The sequence below is a fragment of the Sinocyclocheilus grahami genome, unplaced genomic scaffold (genome assembly GCF_001515645.1).
Source record: "Sinocyclocheilus grahami isolate Dianchi unplaced genomic scaffold, SAMN03320097.WGS_v1.1 scaffold47.1, whole genome shotgun sequence".
In the NCBI taxonomy this organism is placed as follows: Eukaryota; Metazoa; Chordata; class Actinopteri; order Cypriniformes; family Cyprinidae; genus Sinocyclocheilus; species Sinocyclocheilus grahami.
Window position 1 is genome coordinate 3345013 of NW_015505226.1, and position 20181 is coordinate 3365193.

At 37.8% G+C, this 20181-nt stretch overlaps 1 protein-coding gene across 1 annotated transcript in view; it reads left to right on the forward strand.

Moving 5' to 3' along the window:
• LOC107582812 (BMP/retinoic acid-inducible neural-specific protein 3-like) overlaps positions 1-11476 on the forward strand; it is a 33853-nt gene extending 22377 nt beyond the window's left edge. Inside the window, exons 5-8 of the mRNA XM_016268832.1 lie at positions 5556-5661; positions 5818-6054; positions 9662-9734; positions 10271-11476. Coding sequence (XP_016124318.1) covers positions 5556-5661; positions 5818-6054; positions 9662-9734; positions 10271-11387 — 1533 coding nt within the window. The 3' untranslated portion in view covers positions 11388-11476. The remainder of the gene's footprint in view (positions 1-5555; positions 5662-5817; positions 6055-9661; positions 9735-10270) is intronic.
• The last annotated feature ends 8705 nt before the right edge of the window (positions 11477-20181 follow it).

Below are 20181 nucleotides of genomic sequence, written 5' to 3' on the forward strand. Positions count from 1 at the left end.
GCATAAGTTGACTGGAGATGCTGGCCGTGTTTCTAGCTTTGAAACACTTCCTCCCAGGCCTAAGAGATCGCTATGTGTTGGTGCCCACCGACAACACAGCAGTGGTCTGTTATATATGGGGGGGGCAGACATCCTGTCAAGGCAGGGGCCGAGGCCCGGGGAATAGATGCCTCACCCCGAGGGGTGAAGCAGACTTGGAGAGTCTTTGGCCAGGCTCAGGTGGACTTGTTTGCGACTCAGATGATATTGCACGGTCCCCTCTAGTTCTATCTCTGACTCATCCAGCTCCACTGGGGCTTGGATGGCATGGTACAGACGTGGCTGAGGCTTCGTCTGTACACCTTTCCAGCGACTGTTCTGCTCCCGGGAGTTCTGGAGAGAGTGCGCTGGAACGAGGTCAGTGGACTGCCAGTAGCCCCGTTCTGGCTGGGCCGAGTATGGTTCTCGGACCTGATTCCTCTCCTCGACGGCGCTCCATGGGAGATTCCCTGTCAGGAGAGATCTCCTCTCACAGACGGAGGGCATGCCCCCGCCCGGAGCTGGGGAAGCTGTGGGTGTGGCCTCTGAGGAGGCACAAATCATAGCTTCCGGTCTCTCAACCGAGGTTGTTGAGACCATCCTCCATCCAGAGCTCCCTCTATGAGGAAACTGTACTTCTTGGTGTGGAGACCACCAGCTCGACCCAGCTAACTGCCCGTTTGGTACAGTTTTGGAGTTCCTGCAGGCCTGTTTATCCGCAGGGTTGACCCACTACCCCCTAGAGCAGGGGTCTCAAACTCAAATTGGCTAGGGGCCATTGCTGTGATTGACACCTCATAGGAGGGCCATTTTAACATTCAAGCACAACAATAAAGCAGAACATTTCTGAAAATTTACTATTTACTAAATTTAATATTTTTGTCAAACTTAACAAAAAATGTAAACAACAGTGTCTCTATCGTTGTTATAACAGTATATATTAGCTTGTTACGCATGTAACCATGGTTCCCCAAAGGGGACGAGACGCTGCGTCTCAGGGCCATACTTCCTGCATCCCTGCCAGCGCTTGCTTCAACTCCTAGAAGCTGATGCCGGTTTCACTGCACATGCTTTTATGCTTTCTGGTCGCTACGTCACCCCGCCCGTGACGTCTCGCCCATCCATTGGACTGATTACACATGTGATTCAGAGCATGGTCACGCTGGAGGTGTTCCCGTAGAGTTTCGACACAGCGTCTCGTTCCCTTCGGGGAACCATGGTTACATGCGTAACCTGGAGACGATATCCATTCACCGATATATATGAAAGGTTCTGCATTGTGAGAAAATAAAATAAAACTAGCTCTGGTTGTACATGTTGTTCAAGAATGAGATTTATGAATGGCCTATTATGCTGAGTAATAAAAAATTTGGTTGTTTATATATATATATATATATATATATATATATATATATATAAAAGCTTAAAGGGATAGTTCACCCAAAAATGAAAATTATGTCATTAATTACTCACCCTCATGTCGTTCCAAACCTGTAAGACCTTCGTTTATTTTCGGAACACAAATTAAGATATTTTTTATGAAACGTGAGAGCTCTCAGACCCTGCATAGACAGCAATGCAACTGTAATGTTCCCAGGTCCAGAAACGTAGTAAGGACATCGGTAAAACAGTCCATGTGACATCAGTGGCTCAACTTCAGTTTTGCGAAGCTACGATAAAACTTTTTGAGCGCAAAGAAAACAAAAATAATATAATTTATTCAACAATTCTTCTCCCCCAAGTTACGTCTTCTGCCATTTTGGAGAGTATCACAACACATACGCACACTTTCCCCTAAGCGTAAACAACGCTGATTATGTTCATGCACGCGCTTTCTCCTCCGAACGTAAACAACGCTGATTACGTCAATTACGCTCTTGGGTACTCTCCAAAATGGCGGAAGACGTAACTCGGGGGAGAAGAATTGTTAAATACATTTTTTTGTTTGTTTTCTTTGCTCTCAAAAAGTATTCTCGTAGCTTTGCAAAACTGAAGTTGAGCCACTGATGTCACAGGGACTGTTTTACCGATGTCCTTATTACGTTTCTGGACCTGGGAACATTACAGTTGCGTTGCTGTCTATGCAGGGTCGGAGAGCTCTCACATTTAATCAAAAATATCTTAATTCGTGTTATGAAGATGAACGAAGGTCTTACGGGCTTGGAACAACATGAGGGTAAGTAATTAATGACAGAATTTTCATTTTGGTGTGAACTAAACCTTTAATTTGGGGAAGTATCAAAAATCAAACAGCAACAAAAACATAGTGTATCTCCACAATCTTGCTGTTTTGCACATTGACATCCTAATGTATGGTGACACAGAAGAAAACATCCCATTTTTAATATATTTTTCTTTAGAATGTCTTAATTTCATGTTTGCCATATGCCATTCCTTACTTTCTTAATATTTCTCTTTGACCCTCACAGATCAACTCAAACTAATTTTAATAGCCAAAACGCTTTATGCTTCATATTTGTCACAATGCACAATTTGAAGTAGCTGTTACACTTTTGCTGACAGCCATTAAAATTGGTCACACAAAGCTGTACAAATCCCCCAAACAGATATTTACTTTGTCACAGCAGCACACAGTTTGACACATATATTCCAGTCCACACTTTGATGATCCCTCCCCATCCCATTATATACAACAGCGCTTTCCCTCAGCACACAACTGCTGCAGTGCTTAGATGGTTTTATTACAGTTGGGAGGGCAGATCTCAGGTGTCAAGGCTGTGTTTGTCTATTGCTGGTGAGAAAAGCAAAAGAGCCTGTGAGTGACGGAAGCAGCCTGCCAGGCAGGACGGTGCAGCTCCAACAGCGCAAGAGAATGAATAGCAGGAGCAGCAGGGGCCTCTGACACATGCATCATTTCCACAGGCCGTTGACCCATGTCTACATTTCACGGGACAGACTGAGGTAAACGTTCCTCCATATGAATTCCAGATTAAAAAGAGCTGGAGTACAGAATGAGGTTTCTAGCTCCCCCCACTGGGCGCTGTGGAGGGGAAATTTTGCTATTTCCTTTCATAGGAAAATCTTATTAGTGTGGCGGTGTGCTGGGACTGTGAAAGGAAAACACTGGAGTGAAGCTCTTTACAAAATCAGGCTTCATCCCACCTTTGTGGTTTTGGTCTGGTTGTTTGTCTAATGCGTGAAAACCAAGCCATTCTACAATCGGCGGGATCATTTTGCTCATGATTTGACAATTTCTTCATACCAGATCAGCTCTAAGCCAAGCCAGAATTGAATTTACAGCCACGATACCTTCGGAAACACACATCGCGTCAGAATTGTAACCGCAGGGAGACAACGCCAACTCTTTTGCAGAGAATTGACTGTTGTGTTCTGTTATAAGTAACATTTTTCAAGCAAAACCCTCCATGCTAGTCTCAGCTGACATGCCCTATTCTGTCCAGTTCTTTGAGACCCCCGCACCACTTTTTTGATAATTTTTTTTCTGGTCTGTTTTTGTTTGTTTGAACACAGCATATTGGTCATTCAGTTGTTCATAACCAAAGTAAACTGCACTGAGGACACAAATTTTGCTGCAGGTCAAAACTCTGGCTGTGTGAGACCATCCATGAAAAATCTGGATGTGTAGACTTGTCTAATGGTGCTTTCAAAAAGAAATGCTGAAGCTGAGGTATTTGTCCAGCTGTGAAATTGGAGAAAAGCTTCCAAACTTGGTGGCTAATATCTCCTGACGGAATATTGTTTTCAGGCTATAATTGAGATATTTGACTGATCCATAATAGCTGCTCACTATGCAGAGTGAGAATCAACAGCAGGCTGTTGATGTTTCACATTAGGCCGAACATCAGAGGATCACGCAAGTCCAGGTGGCCTATAATTTGCAATTACAAGGTATTTTGTGACATGCAAAGTATTTGCTTTGAATAACAGTTGTTGTCTGTAAAGGAAATCTAATATCATGCTCCACTTGTTCATCAATCAGTAGCCCTTTACCATATGGCACATCATATGGTGCATTAAATAATAAAGCATATAGATGTATCATCTGATTGCATCAGGTATGGTCGTTAGAAAAAAAATAAATTGCTGCTTAGTGTTAGCTGGGTGCTCAAGCCAGGGATTCAGGCCATATGTTCTGTGGTAACTAGGGATGGGTCAGAATGGAAAACTAGTTGTCTATATATTTCTTTCTATATAATTATTGATTTGCTTACTTAAAACTGCATCTTGAGAAAAAAAAACTACTGTTCAAAACTTTTGGGTTGGTAAAATGATTATGCTCACCAAGGCTGCATTTATTTGATCCAAAAATACAATTAAAAAACATAATACTGTGAAATATTAGTACAATTTTGAATAACTGTTTTCTAGTTTAGTATATTTTAAAATGCAATGTATTCCTTTGATGGCAAAGGTGAATTTTCAGCAGCCATTACTCCAGTCTTCAGTATCACATGATCCTTCAGAAATCATTCTAATATACAGATCTGGTGCTAAAGAAACAACTCTTATTATTATCACAGTTTAAAACAGCTGCGCTATTTAATATTTTTTGTGGAAAACATGGTGCATTCTCTTTTCAGGATTCTTTGATGAATAGAAAGCTCAAAAGAACAGCATTTATTTCAAATAAAATTGACCAATTTAATGTGTCCCTGCTGAATAAAAGGATTTTATCCAGGATAACCAAAAAAAAAAAAACCTGCAACATTGAAGGTCAAGATTGAAAAAAAAAAAAAAAAAAAGCAAAACACCCATATAGTGCAAATCTTCATGCTGCAGAGTTCCCTGTTACCAATGCTGGCCTCTTCAGTGGGTTTGTGATGGAGTGGCAGAAGACAACCTTGTCTTACCTTATCTAACTGTCAGCCTGGAAAAGATATTGTCTGACAGGCCGAATCGAAAGAGATCACTGAATTGATGAAGGTTCACTGGCACCATAAGAGAGAAAAGTGTGAATCAATTATGTGTGCTTCTCCGTGTCATGAGGAGAGAAGGATGACTAGAAAAGAGAAGGAAAAAATCAAGTGTGATCTCTGATTGCAAAGTCTGATAATAGTGGGGCTAGCTTGCAGTAAAGGTCAATTGAGATGCCTGAGTCAATATGGCTACACAGAGTCTGACCATCATTAAGTACTCTGCTAAAGTTAGACAACATTCTGCATTGTAGAGAGAAATGGACTTCTGTTTTCTTTGTGGGTGTGAAAGAAAGAAAGAAAGGAAGGCTAATCAATTAATACATTTCATAACGGAGCAGAGGAAAAAACATTGTGCAACAGCCTGCTCGGCTCTTTCAATAAGATGAGAAGAATAGTAAATGATTATCTGTGAAAGGACCACCACTGCATGCGCATTAGCACCATGTCTGGGACAAGTGACTCACGCCAAGCACAGGAAGTTCTTATAACGCATCTGTTCACAGCCAGGCTGCTTATTATCCCTTTTAACAAGGAAAACATGGGAAAAGAGTTTGTTACACGCTGTTTTCCATGTAAAATACTATGGTACAGTAACCGTATGTAAACTAATCATTTTGTGGTCTGAATTTTGTTTCCCAGGTAACTGAAACGAGGACTGGCCCTCTCGGCTGCAGTAACTATGACAACCTTGATTCGGTCAGTTCTGTGCTGGTTCAGAGTCCCGAGAACAAAGTCCATTTGCAAGGTATAAAATGTTGTTCGAATCTAGTATGTCAAGTTTTGAAAATGTGATGGGCATTTTTTTTTATGTGAAACACAAAAGGTTCATTATCACACCACTTTATTCAGGTAACCCAGTATTCTTAAAGCAATCTTTCTTTTCTTTTCTCTGTAACTGAAGGCTTGCAGGTCATTTTGCCAGATTATCTCAGAGACACTTTCGTCCAAGCTGCTCTTAGTTACATTGCCTGCAATGGAGAGGGATCTTTTGTCTGTCGAGACAATGACTGCTGGTGCAAATGTGACCCTAAGTTCCCAGAATGCAACTGCCCCTACATGGATATTCAGGCCATGGAGGAAAGCCTTTTGCGAATCTCTGAATCATGGGCTGTTACCTACAAAGAGTTTGAAGATTCAGGTAGGAGAGTGAATTCAATCATATTTCAGATGAACACTTTTACATTTTATTATTCATGTACCCTTCTAAAGAAACATCTCAATAACCATTCATTTATAGCCTATTTTGGAATTGTATTGTATAATTATTTTTAGTTATTATTGTAGCGAATTTAGCTCATGGGGAAATATGAATAATTAACCATAACTAATTATGATTAATTATTAATATTCTATCTTCACTGTAGATATTTAGCTGACCACTCAGGGTCAACCGTCTTGTCAATTCTAAGAACGTTAATTTCCTCATTAAAGGAAATAACTTTCTTACTGTACAATTCTATAAGTTTGTAACGTAAATCTGCATGATTATTGACTCCGGTTATGAGTAAACAATGAACACGTCAAGTGTGATACAAGTAAGGACGGTATTGGATTTTTGCCGATATCCGATATGCCGATATTTTTCAACTCATTGTGGCCGATACCGATATATTTCCTTTTGTTTGGAAATAGGCTAACCGACAACCGACGCTTGTTAACCTTTAACCGACAAGATTATTTTAAATTAGAATTGAATTAAATTAGAAAGGATAAGTGTCTGTGACCCGTTAAAAATACTAACTTTTGTTTCCTGGGGATTAATTTACATGCGCAAAAAGCAGCAAACAACAGACCATGAGGATTCATATGGTCATCATATCACATCACACACCTGCAGCGCTTCTGCGAGTGGAGAATATCATAATAAAGCTTGGCTATATACTGTATATATATATATATATATATAAAACGAATAAATAGGCCTATGCGAGAAACATATTTTTACTTAAATAATAAATTAAGAAAATGAAAGAAAAACTGAGCAAAAAGTAGCCTAGTATGCAGAGTTTCGGTAAATTTTTGTGCTGCGCGAAAGGAAACAGATGGCAGAAAGCGGCATTCTATTTTTCTTTAGGCTTATTTTACAAAAGCACAAAGATTTGTTTTTATTGTGAATATACACAATTCCGATTATCTTTAGGACTAAAAGGAGTAGTTGCTTCCACTGTTAAGGAAAAAATTCAAGTGATTGCACCGGCGCCGCATGCGAGCACACAGTTAAGCATTGCTACCTTGACAATGCAGCCTGTTCATTATCATAATAAAATACAGTCAGTCAAACATATGGGGAAAAAAAACGATGTAGTAAAAAAAATGTAATAAAAAAATATGTATTAAAGGGGTCATATGATGCTATTTCAATTTTTCCTTTCTCTTTGGAGTGTTACAAGCTCTTGGTGCATAAAGAAGATCTGTAAAGTTGCAAAGACTAAAGTCTCAAATCCAAAGAGATATTCTTTATAAAAGTTAAGAGTCAACCACGCCTACCTAAAACGGCTAGTTCTAACACACCCCCACATGTCTACATCACAATGTGGGAAGATTTGCATAACGCCGCCCAAATGTTCACGCAAAGAAAGAAGGCGTAACTTTTATTCTCACTGTAGTTTTGTTGTTTCCGCCGCCGCCATGTCGTAAAGATGCTGTGTGCTTCGTTGTGAAAGCGAAACTACTTTGTTTGGTCTTCCAAAAGAGGATGATATTTGCTTCATCATGCCTGGAGCTGATCCGTGCTGGTTGCTGAGGAAATACTACAACTTTGCGCTGTCGATCGCCGGATCGGCTTTCACCATGGACGAAGCGGAGTCCAGCTCGGAGTCGTCACATGTCATTCCGGAGGATCCTTCGGCGAAATCGCCGGCCGTGCTGTTCTCAAGCCCACCCGCCTCTGCTCACTCTAACCCTCCGGCCGTTCCTCACGCTAGCCCCCAGCCTCTGCTCACTGTAGGCCGCCGTGTGTGACACTGTTTCATTGTGAAAGCGAAACTACTTTGTTTGGCCTTCCAAAAATGGACACGACTAGAAATCAGTGGTTAAGTTGTATTTACAACACTGTTCCAGAACACTTCAACCCAAATATTCAGATGTGTGCAGCACATTTTATGGAGGACTGGTTCCTGATCCTGGTAGAGTAGACTACAATGCCGGCTGTTCTGACTCAAAGACTGTAAGTACGTTTTTTATATTTAAAGAGTTTTTATATTTTATATATTTAAAGCGAGTTTTTTGGGCAGAATTTTTTTTTATATTTTGATAAATTACTTTAAAAAATAATAATTAAATGACTTTTTAAACCGTTTAACTGATTGTATTAATCGGTCAAAATTCTTATGGTCGGTTAACCGAATAAACGTTTAAAATGAACATCCCTATTTAGAAACAAAGTCTCTCCTGTGCAGAAATTGTAAGCAAAATATTTTTAATTTTAGTTAGTTTTTAATAAGAACTTATTTGTTAGAATTAAATAAACAACAATGAAGGTTTTTTGACAGTACATCGAAGCTTTGAAAATAACTATAGCCTAAATAAACTATATATCAATCGCTGCATCCTTTCGCTGGGCCCTTCGTGAAGGGATTCAGTTGTTCACTTTCGTTTGGAACGTCCCTACAAATGGCGTCCACTTCCCAAAGTGTCCTTCGAGGGCACAAAAAAGCCGTTTGGAATTTGCCCACTGTTTACTCTATCACACACCGAACGCATCATTCTGTACGTGTTTTCACAGATTAAATGCAGCAATCCAAAACAGTCAATCTAATCATCATTCAGACAAAAATTTGCTTCAAGAATGAGCCACACTGCTGACGTGATCTACAGTAATCACTAGCACACCCAGAGCACGTGTGAGTTAAGGTATTCCCTCTTATCGGCAAGACTTATCGGCATCATTTTTCATACCGGGCCGATGCCGATATTTACATTTAAAGCCATTATCGGCCGATTCCGATATCAGTCCGATAATATTGTGCATCCCTAATCCCAATTAATGGAGAATCAACATAAAGGAGGTAAAAAATAAATGAAACATACATTTGTTGTTAGAGTAAATGTGAGCACATAATGCACTGGAAGTGGGGAAAAAAATGGATGCTGCATTAAATTGCATGAATTATATTTTTAACATGTTACATAGTCCATATTAATCAGAGAAATCAGCATATTATTTTTTCACTGCCCTAATTTTATGATTTATCAAAACAGACCTGCAACCCATTTTCGGGCCACAACCCACCAGTTGGGAACCAGCAGTTTAGAGCAATTTTATTTATTTATTTGTTTTTTCAAGTTTACACTTTCACATCTCTTTTGGTATCTGAACATTTATCGGCTTGCTAAAATAAAACATGAAGCAATTGCTGTTAGAAAGAGATGCTAAGAGACAGTTTTGACATATTTTAAACATTTATAGAAAGGAACAATATATGCCTGTACTTTTTGTACTTTTTTAGTTGACGTTTTGTGGAACAGATTTATGTTTGTGCCAGTTTTAATCTTGCCATCTGTTGCTGTACCGGTTTTGAATACATGACAATCTAATCTCAGCAGTAGGGATGGGCGATATGGGCTTAAAAATATATCACAATATTTCTGGTATTTATTGCGATAACGATATCAATAATGATAATTCAGGGAATCCTGTTTCTTTAGAGAAAAGTATTATCTTTCCTATTTGTACTCAAAATAGGGTGTTGTGAGCATTAATGAGTACACAGGTAATGTAAAGACTGTTTAATTCATACTGGAAGCCGGAGGGCGCTCTTGCATAGAAACTCCTCATATCCGTAGCAGAAGTGATACTACTGACGACGCTCCAGGAAGGTATCCAGTTATCGCTGAATAAAACGCACAACGGAGATAGAGACATTTTAACTGATGAAACTTTAAATAAACATACGATTTCACAAAATATGTTTTATCTGTGTTCTTCAATCTTGGGTATTTTTATAAGGAAAGTATATTTATAATGCAAAGTTAATCGACATGGCCTTTATCACTGTATATAATTCTATCATTCTGTAATATGAAACCACGTCTGGTCACAAAAAGAAGTATTTCAAAACACTCTACAATGTTATTAAGTTAATTTGGAGAAAAAGCATGTCAATAAATTATATCTTTGTTGGACAACAGGTTTATAAACAGGCTCATACACAAGCAAATCTGTATCGCACATGTGCTGCTGTAGTACATTTAAGAAATATGTCGCTATTATCGCGTGAAGTCTAATTCTTATTGTGGGGAGAATTTTTACCGGTATATCGCAAATGATAAGATATCGCCCATCCCTACTCAGCAGTCATTGTTTAGGCAGTCTAACTGATATTAATATTTATCTAATCTTTTCTACAATATAGGCCACAGTCATACTGGCTGAATTACTTCCAGTCTTTATTATACTGCTCAGAGAACAACCAGCTAGGATCCTTCTCAGAAGAGCTACACACCTGCATTTGTGCATATGACCATAGTTACTGCCAGGTACCCACACCATGCTCTGTGGGTGATGGTGCCGCCTGCACGGCTTGTGCTAGCGACAACCACACTCGCTGCGGAAGTTGCAACATCGGCTACATGTTAAGTCAAGGGACCTGTCGACCAATGGTGGGAGATTCCACTGAAAACTACCTGGGCTTTGAGACTGATCTTCAAGATCTGGAGCTACGCTACCTCCTACAGAGAGCCGATCGACGCTTAGAGGTCCATGCTATCTTCATCAGCAATGACATGCGTTTGAATAGCTGGTTTGATCCTTCATGGAGGAAGAGGATGCTGCTTACGCTAAAGAGTAACAAATATAAATCCAACCTGGTCCATATGCTCTTAGGAATCTCCCTTCAAATATGCCTTACTAAAAACAGCACTCTGGAACCTGCGCTCACACTCTTCATCAATCCCTTCGGAGGGAGCCACTCAGAAAGCTGGGTAATTCCTGTGAATGAGAACAATTTTCCAGACTGGAAGTCTGCTAAGCTGGACCTTCCACTAGAATGCTTTAACTGGACCTTGACTTTGGGCAACAAGTGGAAGACCTTCTTTGAGACCATCCATATTTACCTGAGGAGCCGCATTAAAACTCTGGGCACTGGGGCCAATGACAGCGTTTACCTGGAGCCGTTGGAAATGGCTGACCCTACTAGAAATCTGGGGTATATGAAGATTAACAGCATTCAAGTGTTCGGTTACAGTATGCATTTCGACCCGGAAGCAATCCGGGACTTGATCCTGCAGCTGGACTATCCATACACGCAGGGCTCGCAGGACTCGGCCTTGCTCCAGCTGCTGGAGATCCGAGACCGGGTCAACCGACTCTCTCCACCAGGCCAGCAACCTCTGGACCTGTTCTCCTGCTTATTACGGCACCGTCTCAAACTGACAGCTAATGAGGTAGTGCGCATTCATGCCTCGCTCCAGTCCTTTAATGCCCGTCTCCCCAATTCTCTGGATTATGAGACCACTAAACTCTGTAGCTAACGGTTAAAGCATCATAGCAGACAGCAATAGAACAACTGTAAAAATGCAGAATAGACTGTTAAAGTCAAAGCTGCAATGACTTTCAGTGATCGAGAAACTTTCGGACACTGATTTTTGTGACTTTGCTTTCACTAGTAGATCATCTTGCTCAAAACAGACTCATTTTTATTGCATAGTACACTGAGTTCAAAGAAGAGATTTAAAAAGAGTGTTTGTTTGTAATATTTATGTTTTTTTTTCTTTTGCTTCAGTGACTGTGCTTTCCTTGGAAAGAATACAGTGATGTCAGTCAATTTTGTAGATAAATTGTTATGTTTTTATAATTTTTTATGTTAAAACATCATGGTTGTAATGGAGTAATGGTTGCATTATTTATCAGCATATTTTTTATGTGACAGTTTAGTTTATTGGAAAATGAAACATTTTATATTTGCAACTGAGTTTACTTAATGAGGAATTAAATACATTGAACATGATATACGATTTTGATCAAATAAAATAATAATGAAACAATTGTATTATATGCTTGTTAGGTTAATGTTTATTTGTTTTAATCACGTCATTGGAAGAGAGAGTGTGTTGTTGTTGTTGTTGTTTTTTTGTTACTATAAGCATAGCAAAGTCTTGTACATTATCAGTACATTGGAGTATTATAATTTACTCATGTTTCTATGCTGATGTTACATGTGTCCCCTGTATTAAGGTCCATTCTGAACCCCACTGGCACAGTTACTCTAGGCTTATAAGCCATTTTTATCAAAAAGTTGAACAAAATACATGGTATACCATTTAATGTACTTCAGCCCCTTCGGTATATATATTTTTTTAAACCCAGTTAGGGTCATTAATGAAAGCACAGGTGTTAGTTTAACAATGTAAAGGGGGCTGTGAATATAATATTGAATATATATATATACTTACCTAGCTCTTAGCTACATCCTCTTTCAACGTTTACATATATTTTCTTTGCAATATAATAAAGTGTTTCAAGATGCAATACATAATAATAAAATCCCACAGAATATAAATTGCAAACAATATTTTTAAACCTTTCTAGGAAAAAAAGGAAAGAGTTTGGCCTGCAATGACTGGGAGAGTCCAGATCAAAAAGAAAGCATTTTCTTCTGAGAGATGTTAACATTTAAATGGTGATGTTAACATTTAAACGGTGAATTGCAAGTAAAATGATGATGCTTTTCCAGGCTGGTTTCTTCTCATTCAAGGCATATTCTGAACAAGGCTGTTTTACATCTGTAGTAAATCTACCTGCGGTTTACACAGATTGCATAATGTAAAGGTCAAAGGATTGTACGTCAAAGGAAACTGTACTTGTTTGAAGAGACATTGCACATTCATAAGATATTAGAGACACTTTTAAAATCCAAAAATTCTCTACATTTGTGCCTCCTGAGAAAAGAAGCTTCTTAGAGGGAAGATCACTACTTTTATGTCTTCGAGCATATCCGCATTGCAGCTACTGCAACATTTTCACATGTGAAACACCCCACGCTGTAGGAATTACTCTGCGAACACAAATGACCAAGGGAGCCGTTACTGCCAGAATGCATACACAAATCACCTGTGCGTTGCAATGAGAGCCTGTAAAATGAGAGCTTGTCAGTTGTGCTGAAATGAGTTGACAAGTTGTTGTAATGACAAATATGACAATAAGAAATGGCAAAACATTACATAGGCAATCGGTCTTTCTCGCAGCCTGACAAACAATTTATCATTCTGCTGTAATTGTACAGAAAGAGCTGTGGAAAAGAAACGACTAAGTATTGCATGGTATTTACTGTACAGCTCCTCTGATGAAGATGGAAAACTCACCAGCACAGACAGAGATTAAAGAAAGAGTATACATCAACTTAGTAGGTTAGACCTTTAGTCACTAAGCACTCTAAGGCAATGTGCGATCAATAGTGTCCGTGTTGCCTCTTTGATCTCTTCATTGTAAACATTGTAATGTTCTCGTGATTCACGATGAAGATGCATTGCTAACTTGACACTAACTTTATCTTGGACTTCACTGTAGGTTTCTAAAGGGCCAGATACTGCAGTGAACAGGAGGAAGGCAAAAGGTAGCTGGCTACTGCCAATAAATCAATGTGCAGCTTTATTACCTGAGAGAACAAAAGGATCCGCAGGGAGATCAATGCCATTCAAGAACCACCGACTCACAAACCAGTGGCATTTTGTTGTCCAGGACCAGGACCGTATCAACATCAATTTATTATTCACACTGTCCTTTCCACTTGATGTGGTTTGTATGAGCACAGATCAATCACTATGTTACATCCAATTAGAATTTACCATTGAATCGCACCATTGTACTCCCTTTGCTGTCGATGTTGCAGAATTTTATACGCACACACTAAACATAATGTTTAATTAAGAATTATACCATAATTAAGCAATATCAGAACAGTTAATATTGAGTAATTTGCATTTTGCTGAATGAATTAAAGGAATAGTTCACCCAAAAATTAGAATTTGCTGAAACTTTACTCATCCTCAGTTCATCCAAGATGTAGATGACATATTTGGAGAAATTTAGCATTGCATCACTTGCTCATCAATGGATCCTCTGCAGTGAATGGGTGCCGTCAAAATGAGTTTAAACGGCTGGTAAAAATATCACAATAATCAAGTAATCGACACGACTTCTTTAATTAATGTCTTGTGAAATGAAAAGCTGTATAAAGACGTTTTTCACTTCAAAAAATGTACCTTGTCTGAATCAGGAGAGAAACACGCACAGATCAAGCACCATTTACAAGCAAAAACAGTCCAAAATAGATGAAAGAGATGGTTTAAAGTTAAAACGCCTTACTGATGGATTTGTTTCTTATAAACATCCAGCGTTTCACTTTAGAGAACGTTAACTGATGGACTGGAGTCATGTGGCTTGTGAATTCTGATGGCACCCATTCACTGCAAAGGATCCATTGGTGAGCAAGTGTAAATTTTCATTTTTGGGTGAACTATTCTTTAAACTTCTCTGAGCAACACTAGACTGTTGTTTCAGTTCTGAAATAATTAACTTTTGTAAACATTTCTTGGTTAAGAAAATTATTTAAATGACTCATTCATGAAGACAGCCACTTGTTTATTTTCTATTTTGAAGGAATCAGCTGTGTGAATGATTCAAATGACTCACTCATAAAGTCACTTGTCTCCACCTACTTACAGAGATGGGCAGTATTTTAATTAAATGTATTTAAAATACATATTTAACTACTTTAGAGTATTTTGTAATTTGTATTTTGCTGGACAAAAAAAAAACAATCAAATGTAATTTGTAATTAAATACTTTGTATTTGAAATACTTAAAATAATTAATAAAGTAGGTAATTTTATTATCAGATAATATAATATTTTTCTTCACCTATGTTAATAGTACTGCCAAATATAGCCTATCACAGATTTTGGCTAGATGCAAGTGAATTATATGACATCCTGTTGGATCCATAGGCGGAGTTTTAAAAAGGATAGTTCACCCAGAAATGAAAATGCTGTTGTTAATTACTTACCTTCATGTTGTTCCACACCTGTAAGACCTTTGCTTATCTTCAGAACATACAGTGGGGCAAAAAAGTATTTAGTCAGCCACCAATTGTGCAAGTTCTCCCACTTAAAAAGATGAGAGAGGCCTGTAATTTTCATCATAGGTATACCTCAACTATGAGAGACAAAATGAGAAAAAAAACCCAGAAAATCACATTGTAGGATTTTTAAAGAATTAATTGGTAAATTCCTCGGTAAAATAAGTATTTGGTCACCTACAAACAAGCAAGATTTCTGGCCCTCACAGACCTGTAACTTCTTCTTTAAGAGGCTCCTCTGTCCTCCACTCATTACCTGTATTAATGGCATCTGTTTGAACTCGTTTAAAATAATTAATAAAGTAGGTAATTTTATTATCAGATAATATAATATTTTTCTTCACCTATGTTAATAGTACTGCCAAATATAGCCTATCACAGATTTTGGCTAGATGCAAGTGAATTATATGACATCCTGTTGGATCCATAGGCGGAGTTTTAAAAAGGATAGTTCACCCAGAAATGAAAATGCTGTTGTTAATTACTTACCTTCATGTTGTTCCACACCTGTAAGACCTTTGCTTATCTTCAGAACATAAATTAAGTTATTTTTTGATGAAATCCAAGAGCTTTCTGTCCCTCTACACTCTCTTACTTACACATTCAAGGCCCATAACAGGAGGAAAGACATCATCAAGTAATCCAAGTTATTTGCTCAAAAAACAAAACAAAACATAATTTACCACTTTATTTCTGAAAATATTATCCAAAAACATGTGTCTTGGTACTCTAGTGAACACTCACTCATGTGCTTTGTGTTGACGTGTGAGTCTTCTATCGCGAGAAACACAACACAAATGCGTTGTGATGCTCTGTAAGGGAAACAGGTCAATAATTTAGCTCAAAGGGAATCATTTAAGATTTTAAAGGGAACTCCACCATTAATATGCAAGGGAATTAGGACAGAATCACTGTTTTACGGCGGATCACTGAGACGGCCAGCGAGTCAGTGAACGAGCCGTATGACATCAATTCTGCAATGGATATCTATATCCAAAATATAGTGAAAACACTATTAATTAGCATAGTAACAAGATCGGCAGTTTAAGACATTAACTTGTGAGCACAAAACACAAGATACTTCTCTTTTCCATATAATCATGAATGCACAATGCAGATCAATATTTTCATAAATAATGTTGTAAATTATGTTTTTTTTAGTTTTGTGCAAACAAAGCACTTGTGTCGCTTAATAAAATTGAGGTTAAACCACTGGAGTCACATAGAGTACTTTAACGATGTCTTTCCTACCGTTCTGGGCTCTGAATGTGTAAGTTGTGTTGCTGCCTAAGGAACAGAAAGCTCTTGGATTTCATCAAAAATATCTTTATTTGTTTTCGAAAGATGAAAGAAGGTATTACAGGTGTGAAAGGACATGAGGGTGAGTCATTAATGACAGAATCTCCGTTTTTGGGTGAACTATTCCTTTAATTCATCCATAGTTCCATCTTCCAACTGGAAAAAAAAAAATAATAAAATAAATGTATGTACTAAAATATATACTATCAGATATTGTTCACTGAGTGTTATTACAGGACAGAAGGAAAAGCTATGCTGCTCTACAACTTTGCTTGCTAGCTGACAAGTGACGTTAGCTTGCTAGCTAATGTTAGCTACTTGTTTTTATGGACAAAATTGCATTTGTAAAGGGGCTTTATGAAATAATTTTCAAGTATTAATCACTTTGTATTTCCAATTTGTGAACAGCATGTAACGAAACTTGAATGAAAAATGAGAGCCTCTAATTTTTATGTGAAGGACTCCAAATCCAAGGGAAACTATCATAACAGTGTAATTTTAATGAACCTCATCTGTTGACATGATGTCAGTGAATCGCACTGGCCGTCACTCGCTCACATTACTATGGAGTGTGTGCAAGAGCATGAGCAATAAGTTGCTGGCCACAGTTCACTTAATGGCCACCAGTGTTGCTAATAACAAATGATTTCTGGTTTCTACATAGAGCACTTTAACAGCTACATATCAGCATTTTTAGGAATTCATCTTTACTGTTGACAGTGAAATAGCTTGAGCCATCCTCTTGAGTAGGACTAGGCATTATGACAATACAGTTCCACAGGACTGCTTAAATTTTGACACGGTGATAAAGAAGCGTTAAAGGAGTGATAAAGAATCATGAAAAAATAAAGCGTATACATACTTGATGGTATTCAAGTAAACACAGTCAGTTGTGTCTTAAGTGAACATAAGAAATATGGATCAATATATTGGATATATTGTCTAGTGTTAGGGTTAAAGACTATGCTGTTTGTAAGTTGTTAAGAAAGAGTTGCTGAAACATCCCCACGACAATCATGATCAATCAGAAAGTTTGTCTGGAAGTATATATTTTAGTCTTATAAATGTGTATATCTGCTAAAGGTTAGTCAACTTCTAGGAGTAGCAACACACTCCTACTTACAGTAGATTCAATGTATTATAAAATATTAGTATCTAATATTGTCCAGTTACATCTGTAAAGCATGTTAATAAAGCAATTTTTACATTTTCACACACCAAAGATTTAAATATATAAACATGACTAATTCAAATATCAAATACAACATACTTGAAGTTATTAAACAAGATCTTCTTAAGAATCCAAGGACAGAGAAAAACTAAGTATAAGTTTATAAGCACATAAGGTTAAGGAAATAAATCATAGAGGTCACTGATCTTAGATACACTGAATAGATGTATTGCCTCCAAAAACAGCCCTTGTGGGAATCCAGGGTGCTCTGCTGGCTGACATAAACAAGTTCAAAAAATGGAAGAGGACACTGCTGTGCTAAAAGCTGCATGTGGTCTGTTGGACTTGAGAAAATAAGTGACTCTGACAACCTTCCCACTTTCAACACTAAAATCCTGCTACATACGCTGCACCCCTTCAGCTCCAAATAGATATCTAAAACTATTCCCAACTTGCACATTTTTTTATTTAAACTACATCCTCACTAGTTTCTCTATAGTAAGCTAAAATGTTCCAATCCTGAAGGATTATGTAGTCCTACATTATCCCTCTTGATCACAACAAGTGGAAGCATTCCCTTAGGGGAAGGCCTACACCTGCTTCAAACTGAACTGTTTGATGAGCTTTGCTGTAATGAAGAGTCGGAAGAATTCGAAAATTTGCCTCCAGTTCCCAGAATGCAACTACTTCACAAATGAATTAAGCATGACCTACAGAGCCAGGCAGACTACTTTTACTTAACGTATATTAATGCAATCAACAACAAGTTGCTTTATGGATTTATCCAACATGGTTTAAAGGAATCTGCATTTCAACTTCAGGAAATCATTGAATTGTTTATAGAAACACTTGCAAATTTATTTGCATTTTCATTTATTTGAGTTCTCCTGTCCTGACACTATGGTTATGATCTCACCTCATAGAGCCAAACAAATTTGAGGGCGCAAAAGCACGGGAGATTGATGTCTGATCCATTGTGTTGATATCAGTGAGTCTTGATCTCCTGGTTCTGGTATCTGAGGAGATGATTATAAGACAAGTTCAACCTGACAGAAACAAATAAGACCCAATCAGTCTCAGCTCACAAGAACCAATTTATACCGCATTTCAAATTGCCAACGAATTGCTTTTGGGGATCCCTTAGCTGGGTTCTAAATGCATCTCTTATTAGATAATCCCCTTGTACAGCAAATACTCATCCGGGATTTTTAGTGGTCAGAGCAGGAGTCGTTTATGACCTAACAGGACTAAAGGCACATTCTACAAAAGTCTTTTTTATCAGGGTGCCTGTTTGAGACTACTGTGTCATTGTGCATGTGCATTAGTGTATAAAAATGTCATTCAATGAAGACCTTTGGTTGGGCCGTGAAAGGAAATCGACTTTAAAAGGCAAACCCATTAGCCCGACCAAGCATACTATTTTGTGCATATTTTAATGGTGGGTTGGAACAATAAATGCGTAAACACAATATGTTGATGGCTTTATAAATTCAGTGAAACATCAGCAGAGTCTGTCTGAATACTACACATGAATAGACAAGTAAATACTATTACAGAACAAAATGTTCTTGAATTTCTGTGATTTACACTCACCACAGAAAGAAATACAAAAGGTCTAAATTGATAACTGGTTGTGTTCCCACATGTAACATCATTTGAAAATGACACCAGAGGCGCTTTGGCACAAAAATCGCATTATTGTTTATTTCAGTGATTTTCAGGCTACAGGCTGAATGACATTTCAAAAAGATATTTTTTCATTTATTGTTATACTCAACAGGATACAAGAAGCACATTGTCTTACATTCAGCTTTTTATGGGCTGCTTCACGGGCATTTAAAATCAAGTAAATGATAATGTTTTGTGAAAAGATGATTTAATGCGGTATAAACGGAAAAGATTATAAAAGAAAATTATGAACCAAAAGGCCTTTGAAAGATTTTGTGAAAATACTGTTCAGATTACTGATATTACAGACGTTTCAAAGATGCCAACAATCACGTACAACTATTGCTGAGAGCAGGGGCGTTTCTAGCCAATTTGACGCCCTAGGCGAAATCACTATTGCCCCCCCCCCCACCACACAAATTATATCAGACACCAGTTGCTTGTCACATTCAAATTGGTTGTCATATTAACAACACTAATTTGTGGAGATTCAGTGCATTGAGTTTCACAAATCTGAATGCATTATTTGTAAATTGACTTAAGATAAACATTTTGCACAATTTAGTATCTGTAATATCATTGTGTTGCCACTAGATGCCTGTAAAGCCCTATGTAACAATCCCTAGTGGCTAAGACATTGCACATAATTTACACATAAATCACACATAAATTAATTTTATTACATTTTGATTTGGATATATACTATACTACTACATATTGTTGTTTAGATATTATCAAAGGCTACTTTTTTGTCTTTATCTGTTTTTTGTTCAATTTTTTTGTTGTTGTTTCTTGAAACATTGATTTAAAGTGTCAGTTATTACATTATTATTTCAGTCAAACCTATAAAACCCCTTTGTTACCCCAAACTACATATAAAAGCTTTATCAGTGGCATAAAATGAACCAATGCAGCTACTTAATCATTTGCTACTCGTTAATGCGTTAACTTCCCCTTTAAATAACATGACGCTCTGCCCTCTATGACGCTGCTCCCATTAAGCGCTGTTGGAAGTGAATGAATTGATTCAGCATTTCGACACCTCCGTAAG